General features: G+C 36.2%; 1 protein-coding gene across 1 annotated transcript in view; it reads right to left on the bottom strand.

Annotated features, from left to right (window-relative positions):
- Positions 1–19,812, bottom strand: part of PPEF1 (protein phosphatase with EF-hand domain 1) — a 28,560-nt gene extending 8,748 nt beyond the window's left edge. Inside the window, exons 1-12 of the mRNA XM_072427998.1 lie at positions 19,712–19,812; positions 13,996–14,123; positions 13,712–13,778; positions 12,755–12,915; positions 10,848–10,962; positions 9,648–9,694; positions 8,706–8,872; positions 7,477–7,513; positions 5,699–5,848; positions 2,056–2,370; positions 946–1,131; positions 448–590 (exon numbers count right to left, since the gene is read on the bottom strand). Of these exons, the coding sequence (XP_072284099.1) occupies positions 448–590; positions 946–1,131; positions 2,056–2,370; positions 5,699–5,848; positions 7,477–7,513; positions 8,706–8,872; positions 9,648–9,694; positions 10,848–10,962; positions 12,755–12,915; positions 13,712–13,778; positions 13,996–14,123; positions 19,712–19,766 (1,571 nt within the window). The 5' untranslated portion in view covers positions 19,767–19,812. The remainder of the gene's footprint in view (positions 1–447; positions 591–945; positions 1,132–2,055; positions 2,371–5,698; positions 5,849–7,476; positions 7,514–8,705; positions 8,873–9,647; positions 9,695–10,847; positions 10,963–12,754; positions 12,916–13,711; positions 13,779–13,995; positions 14,124–19,711) is intronic.
- Positions 19,813–20,172: the final 360 nt, after the last annotated feature.

Raw genomic sequence — 20,172 nt, 5'->3', positions numbered from 1 at the left:
TCTGCATAAAACCCACCAAAAACACAACAGAGGTGAAGTAGGACAATGTTTGGTGCCTGGATGTTGGAGATGTGCCTTTTTTTTAATATAGCTATGAATTTATATTAAAATGTGCCAGATTTATTAAAGCTTTCTGAGACTGGAGAAGGTAGATTATCATAACTATTATGGGGGAACCTGCACGATCCAGCAAACCTGATTTCTTAAAAAACATTTGCAATTAGTAGGAAAAAGTTTTCAATATTAGACCAGATCTATTCCAGGTTTGCTGGATCACCCTGAATATGGATCTCCCAGGTTCTCCCAGGATAGTTTGTCCTCCCCAGTCTTGAGGTGCTTTATTAAATCAGTCCAATGTTACAATTATCTAGAAATTTTGGGATACATTACATTAATATTAGGAGTATCGGGTCAAATTCTATCAGAACAGAAAAGATTTTCTCCTACCTTTGGTGCAGGGTGAGCTTTCGTGTGGTCTTACTGACTTGATACTGCACAAAACGTGGAGTCAAATCTGGACATAGTTTGAGATATGCTCCTCTGTTACTGCCTTCATCATAGTAATTAGAAGCTGAAAATATGGTCACAACCTAAAATCAATAAATTAAGGGATTTTACTGATTGAGTCTTCATAAAGCTAAAAGGGCAATAAATAAAAATAATATTAATTTACAGTCAGCATTTTTTAAAAACCTTTGTGTATGTAAGAAATACGGAGGATTAAGTAACTGATTAAGTCCCAGCAGGCAAGTCAGCATGATATCCAGGCAGCCAGCATTCCAGTGGTAATTTTCAGGTTTCTTCAGGAAAAGTCCTCTAGTTAAAGGATAAATTTGATACAGGACAACCATTTTAAAGTACAAAAATTTCCCAAGTGTTTTACATCATTCATTAAGAAGGCCTTGATAATAAACCCTCCACAGTAATCTTTAGGAACTCTCTTACCTTTCCATTGTGGCATAATTCATATCCTTCCTGCTTACATTCGTGTGACCGAATCAACATTTTTAAATTATATCTGTCAAGTAATTTTGTGGTTACATCGGGTCCAAAATAGCAACCACCACCGCGAAAGCTGTTGGGACAGCAGCCATTCTGGTTTCTTGGATCACTCCATAATATGTCAACAATCTTGTGTAACAAATGGGGAGGAAAGAAACAGCCTCAGTAACATGGGTACAGGGTGCAAAGCAACATAGTAGGCATTCACAAATATAATCTGTAAATTTAAATCTGAACTTTAGGGACCTAGAAATTTATATACAGAGAGACAGACAGACAGACAGACACCTTTTTACAAGCTTATTCAGCCAGTCCAACCAAGCATAACTTTTGCCAGTAAAGGAGCCAAAAATAGAACAGAAAAAAAAGTTTATAGCTTTTCCTATTATGTCCTCAGCACATTTTCTTTAGGATGTCCCTTTAGCACAGCACAGCTGATTTTAAAATAAAATGAGAGATGATAAAACGTTCAATTGTCTGAGGCTCCCAAAGGAACCTTATATGAAAATTTAAATACATAGCATCAATTACTAACAGCATTTTCCAAAAAGAAGCATTTACATTTTTCTGGAATTCCTCTGTAATTCCCATATGTATCCTAATAAATGCTTATTATTATTATTTTTTTTTTTAAATGTAAATGAGCTAGACCGCCAGGAATCAATAAAGTACTTTAATGGTTACATCAGGGTAATAGGGGCTAATAAACTAATAAAGACAACAAGTTAAAACTGGTATGCCTGCTGCAATAGATGCAGCTATAGTATGTTTGTGGATCTTTATTATTTATTTGTTTTTAGACCTTTCAATCAAGCTTTATTTTTCCCAAGTGCAGCAAAAGCTGTGAATATTTTAAGCTCTCAAATATTTTCTTTTTTAGACATTGTAAATATAGTATGTCTAATTGCTCTAAATTTTATCCTAGGTAAATCCTGCCAATAATGTTTTAAAAAATATATATTTATATGTTTAAACTTTTGAAAATATTACAAACCTAAAAATTGATAATAGTTTCCCATTAAGAGAAATGCAGCAAATAAAATAAATAAACACCTGTTTCCACTCCTCTTTCTCAACTGCTGTTAGGTCTGAAGTCATATCAGGCAGACAAATACTTGAATCCAGGTGATGTATTTCCAGGATGCCACTGTTCTTAAATTCCTCACCCAAATTAGTATGGTGACTGGAAAGTATTGGAGGTGAATAGCATGGCTCAAGACCAATTTGTGCTTTATGGGTGAAAATTCCCAAATCTTTTTCTGAACTTTTATAAGATTTACAATTTTCCATAGATGCTTTGTCAAGTTTTTGGATCTTGACCCTGTCTCTTCCAGATTCTGGTTTTGGTGGTCGTAAGGCTGACTTATACTGAAAGGCAAAGAAAATGTATATTAGTTAAACTTGGTCTCTCAATGAAAACTATAAGAATGTTGTAGAGCTCAAACAACTTGCAATCTGTTTTGAGGGAAATCTAAGTGACTAACTCTTCTGCCCTACTGCAGTTAAATGGATCTCTCATCTGGACCACTGTAACATCCCTCTCTCTGGTATTCCACTAACCCTACTCTCTCCTATACAATCTATTATGAATGCTGCAGCCAGATCTATCTGTCCCTCCGATTGCTCATTTTCTGCTGTCTCTCTTTGTAGTTCTCTTCATTGGCTTCCATTTCACCTTAGATTCAAATTAAATCCCTCCACAGTTCTTGCCCCACTTACCTTTCTGACCTGGTAAAAAGAAAAACTCCCCTAGCCACTCTCTTCTCTCCTCCAATTACTTACAAATGACTTCCTCACTCATAACCTCATCACATGCACGGCTCCAAGACTTTTCTAGAGCTGCGCTGACTCTCTGGAACGGTCTTCCTGGACCTATTTGGCTTGCTTCTAGTTTCTGCTCATTTAAAAGTCTACTCTCTCCTCATTTAAAACTCAAAAACCATTTTTTCAAACTTGCCTACCCATCTTCTTCTGTCCCCTAAAACCCTCACTACTTTCCACCGCTCCATATCCCCCTCCTATTGTGTGTTACTTCCCCACTTCCTAGATTGTAAGCTCTTAGGGGCAGGGTCCTCTCCTCCTGTGTCACTGTCTGTATCCGTCTGTTGTTTGCAACCCGTATTTAATGTACAGCGCTGTGTAATATGTTGGTGCTATATAAATCCTGTTTATTTTTATTAATATTAGTAATAATAATAATGGATAGCTCCAGATATAGCCACAATGTTGGATACTAAAGAATGACTTTCTTGCATATGGTTAGGGCTCAGTTCTAGCCACAAAAAGGCCAGCAGATTTTAGGAGGTTTTTACAGAAAGTGAAAGAGAATTGCTTGAACACAACAAAAACAATAATATTTATGTCAGTTTGTGAAGAATGAAAAGCATACTTTACAGTGATGGCCTTAGGCAAATAAATAGTTATGTACACTTGGGAGTAACCACCCTATAATTACAATTATATTTAACCTCCATGTTATACAAGGTAATGTATAATGCTGTGCTGCAAATGCTATTGTAATGACATACATTGAATCATCCACTGAATGCAACCTGACAATGTCATATACTGAGAGATTCAGAAGCATGCTTTTTTCACAAGTGTTTTCATCGGTAATACTCATTTTCTAAATGCATGCCTATAAACCGGCAAACATTGTAAATACATGAACAAGAGCAGAAACATTTTGCATAACCCTATACTAACATACACGGTATTAGACTGTGAGGGACTCTGAGGGACAGTTCATGACATGATTATGGACTCTGTAAAGTGCTGCAAATATGTTGACAGTATTGTATTATTTAAATCATAATTTAAAACTAATCTTTGTACACTGTTATTGTAACCCCCTCCTAATGAACTGTACCACCATTTGCAGAATGTGAGCTCTGCTTACAAATATGGATGCAGGTGTATGTACCAATGTCAAGATGTAATTAAAAAGATACTTCAATCAGGTATGGCTGTTTAGCGGTAAGAATATTATTTATCAATGTATGTCAGTCTTTATGCCCTTGTGCTTTTTAATGATCCCTGTTTCGTAATATCTTATTTTTATATGGGGGTTAAATTATCCCAAATACACTATTAATACTGTAGACACAGAAGTATTCCAGATTTTAAAGGGGTTTAATAAAATATCACATATTTTAACATATCATAAACTGGAGGATTATGCTGAAAAAGTGACTCATCCATCTCCCCCAACCTACTCTGTTCAAATAGGGCTGTCAAGAAATTTAATTAGGCAAAATAGTTTATAGTGAAGCAAATGCTCTGGGTTGGAAATCTATTTCTTTATAAAATTTTCCATGCTCTATAAAAACAATGTTGAATACATACAGTTAGGTCCATAAATATTTGGACAGAGACAACTTTTTTCTAATTTTGGTTCTGCACATTACTACAATTAATCTTAAATGATACAATTCAGATGCAGTTGAAAAAAAAGTGAGGAACTAAAGACTAGTGACACAATCACTTCATTTCAGGGGCTCAAAAGTAATTGGACAAATTAAAAAGCTGAAAATAAAATGTTCATTCCTAATACTTGGTTGAAAACCCTTTGCTGGCAATGACAGGCTGTAGTCTTGAACACATGGACATCACCAGAGGCCGGTTTCCTCCTTTTTAATGCACTGCCAGGCCTTTACTGCAGTGGCATTCAGTTGGTGTTTGTTTGTGGGCCATTCTGTCCGAAGTTTAGTCTTCAACAAGTGAAATGCATGCTCAATTGTGTTCAGATCAGGTGACTGACTTGGTCATTCAAGAATATTCCTCTTCTTTGCTTTAATAAACTCCTGGGTTGCTTTGGCTGTATGTTTTGGGTCATTGTCCATCTGTATTATGAAATGTCTTCTTTTTTTTGTCCATCTTTTTGTTCAACCCACTGAATTAGCTGAAAGTCTGCAGTTCAACTGCATCTGAGTTGTTACATTTAAAATTAATTGTGGTAATCTACAGAACCAAAATTGGAAAAAAGTTGTCTCTGTCCAAATATTTATGGACCTAACTGTAAAGTGTAATCATAATCCCTGGCAAAGTGGCATCCCTTTCAAAGTGGATTCTGGTTTCTACTAGTGTGGTTGGTTACTTTTCAAAGACAGCTTATAAAAATTAAACAAAGGAACAGATCGAAGAGATATATAAACTGTTTTATAGCTTTAAAGTCCACCAGCATGGGACCAGCTTATGATCTGAACTTCTTTCCAAACCCTATTGGATGATACACTCCCTTCCCTGGTCGCCACTAAAACATTGGTAAGCATGACAATTGCAGAAAAGGAAATTATCAAGATGCAAAAAAAAACCAGTGTTTTTAACTTCTCACCACTCTATTCAAACAAAAAAAATGCCTTTAGTTATAGGTTACTGCTTGCTATAGCCATCTGGGATGCAACAGCATGATCTCCATTGGGGTGCATACATTGGACTGTTTCCTGATCTGTCCTTTTGTTAGTCCAGGAACCAGCAGCTCATGAAGGTCTTGAACAATTGATATTGAGCAACAACATTTTTAAGCAGGTAAGAAAACCTAGCTATTGTTTTCCTCCTACAGATCTTACCCCCAGTACTTCTAAAAGCATATAAAAGGCTATATAAATAAAAAGCTTATGGATAAATCAATCCAAAATAAATATAAAATTCAGGTGGACTATCACTGCAGAAGACTGTTTTTATTTAGAAATCTTACCTTAGTTCTTTTAAGAGAGGTCAACAAATCCAAGTCAGTTGTGTCTGATATTCCTCCATGCAAAATGAGAATCTTGCTGTCTATAATGGTGGCAAGGGGCAGCTGACTATAGATGTCCTCCAGAAGAACTAGAATTTTCTGTGTATGAATCTGCACAAAAAACAAAGTCTTATATTTTACTGTGATTAATCTGTCCCTTTACTGAGATAAAATATATAAAGGAGGAGTGCTATGCAACAAGTGAAACCAAGTAGTAACCTGAAGCAAAGATAGCAACTGTGATAAATTCAAAACCTCTATATATTTACTACAATCTAAATACTCTGCGATACACTACATTAAGAATTAAAATTACTTCATACATGATCAATGGTTTTATGGTTTTTATGGTTTCATAAAATCTATGTAACTTTCACTTTCTTTGTTTGCTCTTTTATCAATCAGATTTAAACATTCAATAAGCCAACTTGTTGAAAACCCCTGGCATCGTCACTCCTCAGCAGCTACTTGGTTAAATTTTTCTTTTGTCTTGTGTGTAGTGCAGTTTGTTAAGTGATTTAACTCTCATCTCCTGACCAAGCAAACCTGCGTTGTGGGATGTCTTGTGTGGTCCCACTTGAAAAAAACTTATAAACTGCTTCCTAGGATTAGGGTGCCACCAACATATTGATGGTTGATAGCAATCACAATCTAAAGACACAAGTTGAGGACACAGATCAATAGATAGGGTTAGCTTAATCTAAGATTGTATTAGAGAAAATGGTTGTATGCAAGGCCCCCCTTGTAAGCAACATCAACCTCTTCTTTTTTTTTTTCTTTAGATTTGTTAAGCAGCTAAAAGTGTAGTTTTCTAAATATGATAAGCACTGACATTTAACAATGTGTCTGTAGGAAGAACTCAGCAACAGCCAGCTACAGGTACAGCTACAGCTACAGGTGGGAAGTAGTGAAACCACCACTACTTCCCACCACTACATATCTCCCTTCTTATTGTGTGTGAAATTCCCCCACCTACTAGATTGTAAGCTCTTCGGGGCAGGGTTCTCTCCTCCTGTATCACTGTCTGTATTTTTAATAAATGCAATTAGGACAGATGTTTGTCTCAACATATTATTAGGCTGCGTGGTGTCATTTACTGTATAAAATCCTCACTGTGAGTTAATCACAAACAAAGCAAAAAATAAAAAAAAACTTTATGGAGCCTAGACATTCATTAACGTCTGGAGCAAGCTGTGCTTTGATATGCAAAAAGAAACAACTGCAGAGTTTGTTTTGTTCAATAAGGAGTCAATAAGGAGTCCGTATGCCAGATGTCCTTAACTCAGTGGCTACCTGTATATTGCTCCTTACTCTCAAACCATTAGAAAAATGGAAAACAGAAAGAAAATGACTACTAACATGAATGGTAATAGTTTATCTTTTTCCCAGTTTTAAAACAAGGAACACAAAAGGTAACTTTTTGGTATTATGGTCAGGCAGCAACACTACGCTTCATCTGAAGGTGAAATCTAAAAACCTCACTAAAATGGAGGTTATTGAGCCAATTAAGGTGCTATGTGGATTAGAAGCAGTAACTAAGAGGAGAATTTCAACTATTATGTTGAGTATTTAAGTGACATTTTTGTATATAATTTACATTTGTACATGGCTTGTGCTATTCCTCTTTTAAGTCCATTTTAACTACACACAAGGTAAAAGTATTCATCCAGATCATTTATATAATATATAAGCTAAACACAAATTCCACCAATGAGTTGTCGAAACACTCATGCACTAACCTTGTACTTTCGCATTACTTCTCTTGTAAATCCATACCTGTATTAGACATAAACAGACACAGATAAGTTATGTGGACAATGCGGATCAGTGTATTCCCTTGCAAATCTTTGTTACTTGTGGTTAATTAGAATACATGACTTCATGTTCTCGGTGTAGACAAATTATCCTTTTAAGGTCACTTAGGTCTTAATCTTTAAATTACTGCAGAATTATCTATTAACTATTAGAATTATTAACCATTTCACTCAGCTCTTCAGGTACCTAACATACAACAATGGGCCTGACTTATTAAAGCTCCAGGACTGGATAGGATACACTTTTATCTGTAAAGCTGGGTGATCCAGCAAACCTGAAATGGATCTGGTCCAGGATTCAAAGCATTTGATAGCAAATAACTTTGATGAAATCATTCCAGGTTTGAATCAGTCACATAACATGAACTTTACAGTATATACACATAGCCCTCATATAACAACCTACCTGTTTAATGACTTTTCGAACTTACGACCTGCTCTGTGACCCATGCTGTATGACCCACTCTGCAACCCGTTGTTTGTACACGAACGGATGGCTTGCAGTGTAGCGTCTCAGAAAGCATCTCTACAAGTTCTTCCATTTCTTCCCCTTCTTCTCCCTCACCTGGGCCTTCTACAGCCCCTGGGCCTGCTAATAATTTTGATGATGACACTGTTGACTGTGAAACACCACCTGTACCATACTTGATTGATGATGACTAAAATGAATATTCTGTGTGTCTTATGATTGTACAGTGCAGTATTTTTTAATATTTTTTTTTAATTGTTTTATGTTTTGTTACACAGTTATGTTACAGTACGGTACAGTATGTTAATGTTCTGTTATACAAATAAAGAAAAAAGTTGGTGTTTCCTTTTTGTCCTTTTCTTTATTCAGAGAAAGAGCAAAATGATATCCTCATCAATGTATGTATGGTTCTTCACATATATGTACATATAAGTCACAGCAAGTGGCAGCTAAACACTACCATGATAACAGAGTGTTTACATGCAGCTAACCCCTGGTCATTATTCTTGTTTCAGGTCAGTGATTTAGAAAGCAATAATGCTTTTTGTATAACAGCCAAGCAACTAACACAGGCGATTCGATTATTCAGCCTACATATTTTCTCAGTACAGGTTATGCATTTATACGAATTTCTTTTACAACTAAGTAATTTAGGTATAGTATAGTAAAGTGAGTTTTACATTACCTGAGATTCATGATCGGGTCCTCATGGTTGCCTCTATTCAAGTGTAAGTTATTTGGATAAACCAGAAGGAATGCAAAGAGGATTATTAGTATTTCTATGGAATTCTTCCCTCTGTCTACAAAGTCTCCATTAAAAAGATATGTGTTCTCTGGTGAGGGCAGACCGTTCTGCAGTACACAATCACAGGTGACAAGACAGTGATAAAATATATACATATTTACATGATTAAATATTACACTGTATACTGTATGTAAATATTACCAATGTCCTACATCAGCCCAGGAAGTAAGGGCTTGTTCAGGCGTTTTTAGGCATTGTTAACATATTGTTGTTAACTGCTCAAAAATGCTTGCAAAAAACAGTTAACATGAACTGAATAGTTCCATTCATTTTCTTTCCTAATGGTGGCAGGAGGAGGCAGTATTACCATACAGTTTTCTGGACAGCATCCGGGTTGGTTTGCCACTATAGATTTGAATGGGAAAGGTTTTAAAACACCTAAAAAGGCTCGTACAAACATTTGCTGTACAGGCATTTCTGGATGTTTTTTTCATTCCTGGTGCCTCATTTTTTTTTTGATCCAGGCTTTACAGCTTAAAACTTCTTGTGCAGGCAGTTGCAGATGCCTGCAAAAAAACAACCTGAAAGTTCCTGGATGCCTAGCTGCGTTTAGTAGGCATCCAGAAGCTGTAACGCCTGGAGAAAAAGGTCTGAACAAGCTTTAAGGTTCCCTTTGATCTGGCTATAGATAGCTGGCCACAAGGCCACTGATTTGATCAATTCAAAAAATTTAGATATTTTTTAATAAAGTAATATTTTTAAGAATATGATTAATTGTAACAAAAAATGAAATGAACATGGACAGTCCTAAATTAGACTATTTATCCTTGCAAAATTGTAATTATGTTGAAATAGGTGAAATCTGTATGAAATACAATTTACCTTATAGAATATTAATAGCAGATCATCCAGTTTTCCATGAAGGTCACCTAAAAACTTAAATCATTATAAATCCCATTTATCAAAGTAAATAACCATTCAACGCTAAAATATCATAGATACATTTTTGATGGACCAATTACCATTAAAGTGTATCTAAACTAAAAAAAATATTACACTGCAGCTTACCGGTTCTCATATGAGATGAGTTTTTTATTAGTTTCCTTTTATTCTCCATTTTTTTGTATATGATGCTCATGTCAGTATGATCAGAAACATAAACAATTCCCCCTCTCCTTCTATCTAATACAAGTATCTATTCCCAGAATATAGTGAAGAAGGCTAATAAATAATAATGACATTTGATATTTTAGTTCAATACACATCATTACTGGCAGGATCAATGAGTATTTTTTTATAATTCTAGAAAATGTACTTAGGGTATAAAAACTGACACCGTCACCTTATCTTAGGTGACTGAGAAGCTGCATTATGCTACACTTTTGTTTTGAGTTTATATATATATTACCATCCATATTACATATTTCATACATATATACAACATTAGCTGTTGAGGGTAAAAGTATTATTTTCAGTATGGAGACTTTTTTATTTGCAAGGCAGCCTCTAATATTGTAAAATAATCAAATACTGCTATTTAAATATGTTTGATGCATTGAGCTCTGCATGATCCAAAGAAAAATTTGCAAAGAAATTATGGAATTTTGCAGTGAGTTCAATAATGCCAATTAACATTAGCAACAGATAGTGTGTTCTTTATAAGGCTACTTAATACCTGCTATTGAATTTAAATGTACATATGAAAAAAAGCAAGTGAAATATTTAATAGTTAAAACATTTAAATGATGCATAATTATATATTTAAATTATATATTTAAACAACTGATTTTTTATTCAATATCTATGAATAATCTATTGCATAACATCAGTTAGCAGCATACCTAAATTTGAACCTAGGTAGAATAAATATGCCTGATAGCAATGATGAATGACCAACTGAAGACGTAGTATCATTGTACTAACTCCTAGATTGTAAGCTGTTCGAAGCAGGGTCCTCTTCTCTTCCTGTGTTATTGCTTGTATCTGTCTGTCAATTGCAACCCCTATTTAATGTACAGCGCTCCGTAACATGTTGGCGCTATATAAATACTGTTTATTATTATTCATAATAAAAATACGTACCACATATTGTGATCTGCTTAGAGAATGATGTCGTTAAATGAACAATATTTGGCATTTGTCTCAAGAATTTTCTTGTTTCATGTAACAGCTGTAGGACATATCGTGCATGAAGTTGCTGAAATAATCAAAGATATAAAACATCAGTTCAGGAAGCAGGATTTTGCACAAGATGAAAAAAAACAAACACTTCCAGTATAAAGTGCAGACTCCTAGCTTCCTTTAGCAAAATCCAAAAGCCTAAAGTCTTTATGCTGGGTTACTCCGAGAGGCAAAGCCCCCCAAATGCCATTTTTTAATGCACCCCTTTCTGCCTCCTGTGCACTTTGGCCAGTGAGGATGCTTATTACAGTGATAGGCCAATAGGACTGTGGGGCAAGCGTATACAACATCCACATCTATCGGGATGGCTTGGGGTTCAGTCGTGTACAGGAACTTTATGCTGACAGCAGTTTTCTTTTTATCTTTTTTTTTTTTACTTAGACAGGTTTTCTATAAAATACATGTAACTAAGTTATTATATATATATTTGTATGCATATTGACTCTCTAGGTCAAATTTTCTGAACATTTTTACCCCTGAGAAAATCCTAAAATAACTTTTAGGTCTCAGGTCCCCTGCTAAAACCAAATGACCTGTGCATAGAATATTACCCTTACTAGGTGGCCAGAATTCTACCTTTAAAAGCAACTAAAACATAATTAGCAATGCAGCTGGCTCTACCAAGTAGAACTGGCCACAGAACTATGTAGGCATCAACAAATTAGATATCAGTGAGCTACAGTTAAAGGAACCCCTAACATCCTCTAGAGGAACAACTTTGGTTGAAAATGACTGATGTATCTAGGTAGAGGCTCTAATATATACTTTGCTCTAATATATACTAATATATACTTTGTAATATTTTTGATGAAACATTTTTAATTTCTGATAGCAGATAAAATAAATCATTGACTGTGCTAACTGCTGGTGATTTTTCTGATCTTATTTATATTCCTATGTTAGAAATAGGTTTAATGGTTGGCAGTGCTGAATTTCTAAGCACATATTTCTCTTACGAACTTCCAATAAATTGTCCTATATATATTTCCTTTGCTAAATAAAAATAAAAATAAATTTTTTATTAATTAAATAAAAAAAGTTTTTATTTTTAATAAAAATAAAAACTTTTTCCCTTTTTCTTTTGTTAAGTACACAAGAGAATATTAGATGTTTAGTGTTAGTCTAAAATGATTCTCGTCCGATATCACCTCAGGGCTCATATCAGACGAGAATGTGGCATGTGTACAGCGCTCGTTGTCCAGACGACTGTCCTGGAAATGTGAAGGGGAGAGAGCACAGCAGGGTGCTGCTCTGTCATTCTCCTACCTCCCCTCTCCATAGAGCAGAAGAGCGCAGTATGTACAGCACTCGTTCATGCATTGTGCAGTCGTTTGTCGTTGTTGTGCAGTCTTTTTTGTCTTGAAAGATCCTTTCCAACAACAATTATTGCATGTGTGTATGCAGCCTTAGTCTCTTGTGTATCACTATGGAGGTATTCAGTAAACTCTAGATAAACTTGATGACAACGTAGAATCAACAGTAGTTCCATATGTGTCCCAAACACAGTTCACATGCTGTGGTGTATGGCTTTCATGTATATTCCAAAAACATGTTTCTGCTTTTGTCCTAAGGTTTAATTGGAACCTTTTTACTGGCTTGCAAGGCTGACCTTTGCGAAAGTTTTGTTTTATGTACCTGAAGTGAACTCCCCCTGTGCATCTTTATTATTATTTTTAAATTGATGCGTTGCCACATTTCTTTTTGCTGTCATCAGTTTCAAACATTGAGATGTATTTATTAAAGCAAAACGATATAAACCAGCAGAATTTATCTTTCATTACTGAAAATACAGATAAAGGAAGTCTTGCCTTCTCTTGCTTGAAAGCATGAAGTAGGTTGTTAGTATCAGACACGGTTAGTGGGAATGAAAGCCGTGGTCCATCGTATGACTCAGGCACTTCTATCATATCATAAACCATAAGGTTCTCCTGGACTTCTGTTGAACACTTGAAAATATCAGAAATGAGGTCTGTAAAATAAGATAGATAAATAACTTTGGTTTGTGGCAAATGTAGGTTTATCAATTACTTCCTGTGTAACCTTTACATAGCAGAGTGACAACGCAAAATAACCAAGTAGTTCATGGAGCTGCCCCTTTTGGAAGTCTTTTTCAAGTATCAACTACTCTTTTAATAAAATAATACTTTCTTTTTACAATTTTCTTATGGAAGTTTAAGGACATGTCCTATCCAGTAATTGTAATCTTACCTGTATATTGAAAATCCTGCCACGTGGCATTTGGCATTTTTTCTTGCCGGGACTGCTTAAAATCTGACATCTTTCTCCAAGTAGAGTTTAGAGTATTGTAATAAGGTTTTCATCTGTGATTCAAGCGATTTATTATAAAATCATATTTACTTACAATTTGGACATACCTCTACCAACCAGTGCTATATGTACAATCCATACCTACCTATAGAAGAACCTCTGCTTGTGCAAGCTGAGCTACCAGGATTTTGTGTCTATATCTCCTGCTCCAATATAAGCTAATTTGAACCTATCTTGGTCTTTGTGGTGTTCCCCTGAGGAAACAGATTAGCCCTCTGGAATATACTCAACATGAATATTTGAATATGTATTTTAACTTATTATTGTTGAAATGTGAAATGTTTTTATATATATGTTTAAATAAATAATATTGATATTTTAATTATGCTGTGACATACATATACTACTCAACTCCCTACTTTAATTGGGATAAAATTATTTACCTAGTCCCCCCTTTTTTCAATTTACCCTTTCAGACTACAAAACCCACATCTTACCAGGCCCACGAGTTTCATCATTCATCTGTGCAAAGTGATCAATCATGAATGTGAAAAAGTTGGAGAGCTGGGAAGCAACAGAAGAAATAACAGTGAGTAAAATAATGTTATGTTAACATTTACATGTTAGTAACTATTTAAATTAAAAAGAGACTACTCAAGTCTTGCGCAAATCCTTTCAAACTACTTTTTGACCACAGAGAAACTGGACAATCACACTTCTGTAGGAGGGTATAAATTTAATACAATTAATAAAAAAGTTGTATAATACAGATGACACCAACCTGAAGTTGAGCCTGTTCCTCAGCATATTCTATAGATTGAAATATACTAAGCGTACAACGTCGTCTCATTTCTAGTCTTGCCATGTAGAAGCGATACCATCTCTGGATCAGAATTGCCGCTTTAATTGCTGGTAAAATCATTAAAGCATAGTTTTAGGGCATTTTACTTTAAACTTTGATGTTAAAAAAGACTAGAAAATAATAATCTAGTACAGATTCTAAAAGTTGTTTGGTGGCATAGTATGAACAATAGAAATGTATTATTTTCCTTTAGTTTTGGGCTAGACTTTAGCATTGTAATTTTTCACTTTTTTACACTACAGTTTTCCATCTAAACTCCAGTGATGATGGGACACAATAATGCAGCACAACTTTCTACTTACCACTGTGTAAGTACACCTTCGCTCAAAATTAGGAAATATTTTGCTGGCCCCACTAGCAGGGGAGAGGTGCCATAGGGGCTTCTGTGCTTATAGATATATATTAGATATATATATTTTATTATACCTATGCTGATATTTTGTCACCATTGTCAAGATTGCCTGTGTGATATCAACCTAAATGAGATCTGGCATTTAATATAAACTCTGAATGATTGCATGGGCCTTTCTGCTCCTCAGTGTAAAATTTTAAATCAAACAATTCAGACCTGATTGTACACATTCCAGGCTACAACAAGCAGGAGTTGAAGGTGGCTGCAGAAGAGACTTAGCAGAGCATTTCCAGAGAAGATACTCAGCACCTTGTTATTTCTATGAATTGAAGATGACAAGCAGGCAGTGGGCCTGATTTATTAAAGCTCTCCAAGACTGGAGAAGGTAGACGAACATGGGAGAACCTGGATGATCCAAGGGAAATGCAAGTAGTAAACATAACAGCTTTAATATACTTACTATTACTTTGTCCCAAACATAATGGTGCCCTTAAATTATGGGAACTATGTAAAAAACGACCTGGAACATTTGATTCTTTAAATCAAGGGTGCCCAACCTATGGCCTGCAGGCCACATCTGGCCTGCGGAGTTGTCAGATCTGGCCCTCTCCTTATTCCCTCTCTGCTTGTCGGCTTGCGGGGGAGATGGATTTCCCTTCAGGGGGCGTTCCCAATTTACCCCGGCGGCGGAGGTATTAACGCCGACCGCAGTAAATAGGGGAGCCACAAGAGGAGGCTCAAGAGCTGCATGCGCCTCCGGAGTTTCGGGGGCTCAGGCTCCGGTAGTTTGTTCCCTCTTCACATACCAAATTGCTAGATACGGGGTTAAAAGCAAAAAATCCTAACAACAATCAGGTATATTTTCAAATTAAGTGGGGCTTTTTCAAGACCAGGGTCCCCAAATTGAGTTTGCATTTGGGGGTCACACTCACGGCAATGAACATTACACTCTCATGGCAATGAACATTAAGATACTGCCAATTGTCTATGCGCTGTGGTGTCCCTTAAAGTTCACAAAACTTCAAGGTTGCATTCAGGTTGCTGGTAGAGTTGCGGTGCAGTTACTGCTTCCCCATGCCATGGAACCCTGCCTATGGATAGACCCTAAATAGCGATCACTGCCGCCTGGAGTCAAAACTGCAAACACTGCAGTGCAATGGACTGAACAGCTGATGGGGTGCCTGTTACACATAGCTGGGCACTTATATTCTGTGACACTCAATGTCTCTGGAACAGAGGGATGTTGGCAACTGGAAATGTGGGAGCCAGTAGGAAACGCCTTTTGTACCCTCCCCCCCCCCATTAAAAGGTTATACCCATCATATCAAGCTACTCTGTCACACATAGGTATCCCCCTTAATCTCTTTATCTACAGATTATGTAACATTCTGTAAATGTTTAGTGAGCAAAGCTTCTGTTAGGTCTTTATAAGGGTTACAACCTAGCACTGGGTGCAGACACCGATCATAACTTCTGTACTTTTGGGCAGGGCCACCAATTATGCATATGATTATTTATCAATAAGGAAAGGAGGGAGATGCAGCAGAAAAAGAACATGGGCCTGTTCTTCATTAGAGGATCCAGAAGGCACACATGCTTGAGTGCCTAAAAAGGACTCTGTTAAGATTGCTTCTTATTCACAGAACATTTTCTTTAATATTTTGACACTTTCCCAGTGACTGTGTATTTTTGATAATGGGGCAAAAAATGTTTGACCCTTGTGGTAGACAGCCTCGTATTCATTTAGAGAAAAGCGTTTCACAGACTAAGACATTTTTTTTCTCTAGAGACTAAGTTTTCATTGGGTATTTTGGTACCTATGAATAGATCAAATAATGTAATGTATGTATTGTATTGTAATGGGCTGGACCATAGTTGTAGTACAAAAAATTGTATTACCAATGTTATTTAATGGTAGCATTTATAACAATGTTGTAGGATGTGTTAAACATAATATTGTTTTGTTCTACAATTGTCATCCAGCCCATTATAATACAATAGGTTTCCAATCAGCAGAATGTATGAATGTGTGAAGGTGTCACAAAAAATCTATTGGGATGCTAATGACGGATATTCAGATTCAAATAAACCCTTTAATTACCATTAAAAAAAATTCTGTTTTTGTTCCTAAAATGCTCCTATGGGTCCCTCTAAGACTCCCAACAATTTAGTTGGCAATACTGTGTTCACAGGCTTTACAATTACCATAAAAGGTGGGCAGATTTTAAAAGCCTATATTTGAAAATAAAATAAACATTGTTTTGTAGTGGGACATTGTCCCACAGGTTCCCCCATAAATATCTCCAGCAATTTTGGTGACAATTTAACCCTAAAAACAATAAAATTCCGTCTTTCCTAATGACTAGTCTGTAAAATGCCAATAGAGCTAATCCTAGTTTTTTGCAGGATAGTTAAAAAATTTTGGATGAATAAATGTGTAAAAGTGAATCTGACAGGGAAATAAAAAAAAATAAACTGAAATAGGATCAGATCCACAGCCAAATCATCTAGAAGTATACCCCTAAGAGTTAAAAGTAGAATTAGGAAACAGGTGTTGAAGAGTTAGTTTAAGTTTTACGGTTAAAGTTAGATTTTCATTGTAGGCCTTAAGTAAAGGCTTAAAAATGTAGGTGAAGTTACTGAGTTATGTTTAGGGCAGATTTAGGTTAAAGATTTTGGGAAGTTAAAGCTATTTACACACATCAGATAATTATTACCTGAAGCGAACAGTTGTGTTCGTCTCAGGCAAAAACCTGACATGTGTAGAGTGCCCCCCCCCCCCCCCCAACATTGTTCATCAATGCACTGTGGCTGATTGATGAATAACTGGTCAGGCATTGACTGCTGTTTACTCCCATGAATGCTATTAAATAGAAAGGTAAGCACAAGGGATAATAGGTGGAAAACAAACAAGGTGTTTAGCACAATAAGAGACAAGACTGCACATGTTTTTCTAATGATAAAACAAAACACACTGTTGCACAGAGTACAGCTGCTGGCTTTATCCTGATTCCTGAAATTTAAAAGTAATTTCTAACAATAACTGTATAACACACGACTGGGATATTATACTGGATGTTGTAATTTGTTTTTTCTACTCTTCTCCCCTGCAAAGAAGAGGAATTATACCCAGCTCTTTCTGGCAATGCATATCCTTTGCCTTAATTGAAAAGCCTGTTCAATATTTGACACTTCTAGATGTGTTGGATGTCTATGTTCTCCACTGTTTTTTTTCTGTAACCAATACATCATTACAGGACAGCAGTAATGCAGGGGGAATTTTAGGATGGAGCCACCTTACACTGCAGGGGACACAAGCATATGGCAAACCTGGAAATGTTTAATGCTGAAAGGTTTAAAGGGAATGCAGTTCTTAAATGGAGAAAAAGTAAGAGATAAGGGCAACCTTGATTAATATTTCATCTAATGAAGAAAAGGGCACTATGAATTTTTTAGAGAACAGGGTCTTTTTAACACAAAACTTGAATAAGAGGCTTATGTATTCTGTGCTATTTTGCTAAGCATTTATTGAAAAGCACTATCCACAGTTGCCTCCTGATACTGTGTGATCTTTTTTTTGATGTGATGATGTAATGGATGTGTGATCTTTCTTTTGTGTGATGATGTAATGGAATTAAAACAGCTCAGGGCCTTCAATGGTTCCTGAATCTGCACACCAGCTATGACCATTATTAGGAGTTTTTAGTCTACTTGTTTGATGTTTGAAATATATTTTTGTATTACGGAATAGAATTTAGTAGAAGTTGCTAAAGATGGGCAAAGTCCCATGTGGACATGCACAGTGTTGGCGATTATGGTACGGAGATCTGGCTTGAGTGAAGAAAACTCAGGCCAAGAACTAACTTACCTCATCCAGCAAAATATACAACTAAAATATCACTTTTGGGTTGAATGACTCTTTAATTTGATTTCTTTAAATAATTCTTTATTTACTTTTATTTTTTTAATAATAAAACACATCCAAATCATGGTCAGATGACAGCAGCCTGCGTTGCACTTTGGTTTTGCTTTTTACCCTTCTTATGGCTAGCCCCCACCCAGAGACAACTCCATGCTAAAACTACTTACAGCTGCCTTGCAACATTAGTACCAGCCTGTGCCTACTGCATAGTGCTAGATTAGGTACCCAAGCGGATCGCTATCTCCGCAGGGTCAAAGTCTTCCCTATGAGCAGGAAAGGGTCAGTAGGTTGTAAGTGCTGCACATGGTGCAAAATCTGGCTTCTCTGCCCTGCGTCACTCCTCCCTAACATTTTCCACAACTTGATGTAACCACTCCATCTCCCCTGTGACTCCACCATTCTGGTTGCAATCTACTCCATTCTGGCTATGACCCCCCATTCCTCCCAATCTGTCTATGATCCCTCCATTCCATCTGTGACTATGTAGTTCTGGCTGAAACCTCTCTATCCTGGGTGTTATCCTAACTGTGATTCCCCCCCCATCCTGGCTGTGATCACCTCCATTCTGGTTGTAAACCCTTCATTCTGATTGTGATTCCCCTATATTGCCTGTGACTCCTTTATCCTTGATGTAGCCTCATCTTGCATTGATAAGTAACCCTCACCATCCTGACTGCTGGTGGCTTTGAAAAATTTCTTTCCTTTCAATGCTATTATCTGCTTGTCACTAATAACTGGCTGTTGTTGGTATTACCCGCCAATTATTGGTAACAACTTATTTAACGTACAGCGCTGAGTAATATGTTGGCGATATATAAATCCTGTTTACTATTATTATTAATATTAATAATAATAACTTCCAATAAAGACAATGTTTTGCTGGACACAAGCACTCCAAATGTGCTATGCTCCAGCATCATCTTGGTCACACCCCAAACACAACTCTGCCCCTACTCAGACTATCAGGCTCAGCTCTACTCGAAAGTTCTCAGATACAGTGGCCATGCTGCCTTGCTATATTAGTAGTTTTTTTTAATTTGTGAGTAATATACTATTCAATTTTATAAAAGGCTAAAATTTTGTCACTGGTAACCTTTAAAAAATACCCATTACTCTCTATGGTGGAAGGATGAGGTGTAGGAGTTGATTTATTTGAACATACAGTTACTCATACTCATACAGTTACTTATAAAAAAAACCCTAAACATATATTGTGCAGGCTAAAAGGATATACAAAGGTCACTAAGACAATTTAAGGATAAATGGGGCAACTATCTGTCAAGTCTTAACAAAAAGAATAAACCAACACATTTATATAACATAGGGTAACTCTAATTTCAGATGTGCAATGCTTTACTTACCTTTTTCTGATTTTTTGGATTGATTTTCAGTCTTTACAGATGTCCCACAGCCCATTGCTGCAAACCTGGTGGCAAATAATAAAAGTGTTCTAGTTGGTACTATGCAAGGCTAACTGTTGATGCTCTCATGTAGTTGTGCTCACTCATCATGTGTGTTTACCTCTAACTAATCCTCTATGTAATACAAAGGAGGAGTGTCACACAAGGGGAGAGGAGCTACAAATTAAATTACATGGATTAGCAGACTCTGCTTTCAAAGGGACTACTGCAATGAAATCATTAAGACTTGTTATGAAGCATAGCACATGAAGAGAATCACATAAACCACATTGAATTTCTCACATCTACCTGTTGTTACATCATTGTATTGACTTCTAATAATCAGGGAATGCATGCTAGAATACACACAGAACTAATAGTATGGCCAATAATAAATTGATTTGATCTACTGAAGACAAGTA

This window comes from Pyxicephalus adspersus, chromosome 1 (assembly GCF_032062135.1).
Source record: "Pyxicephalus adspersus chromosome 1, UCB_Pads_2.0, whole genome shotgun sequence".
Classification (NCBI taxonomy): Eukaryota; Metazoa; Chordata; class Amphibia; order Anura; family Pyxicephalidae; genus Pyxicephalus; species Pyxicephalus adspersus.
Note: the sequence above shows the minus strand (reverse complement) of the source record. Positions and strands in the feature narration are given on the sequence as shown.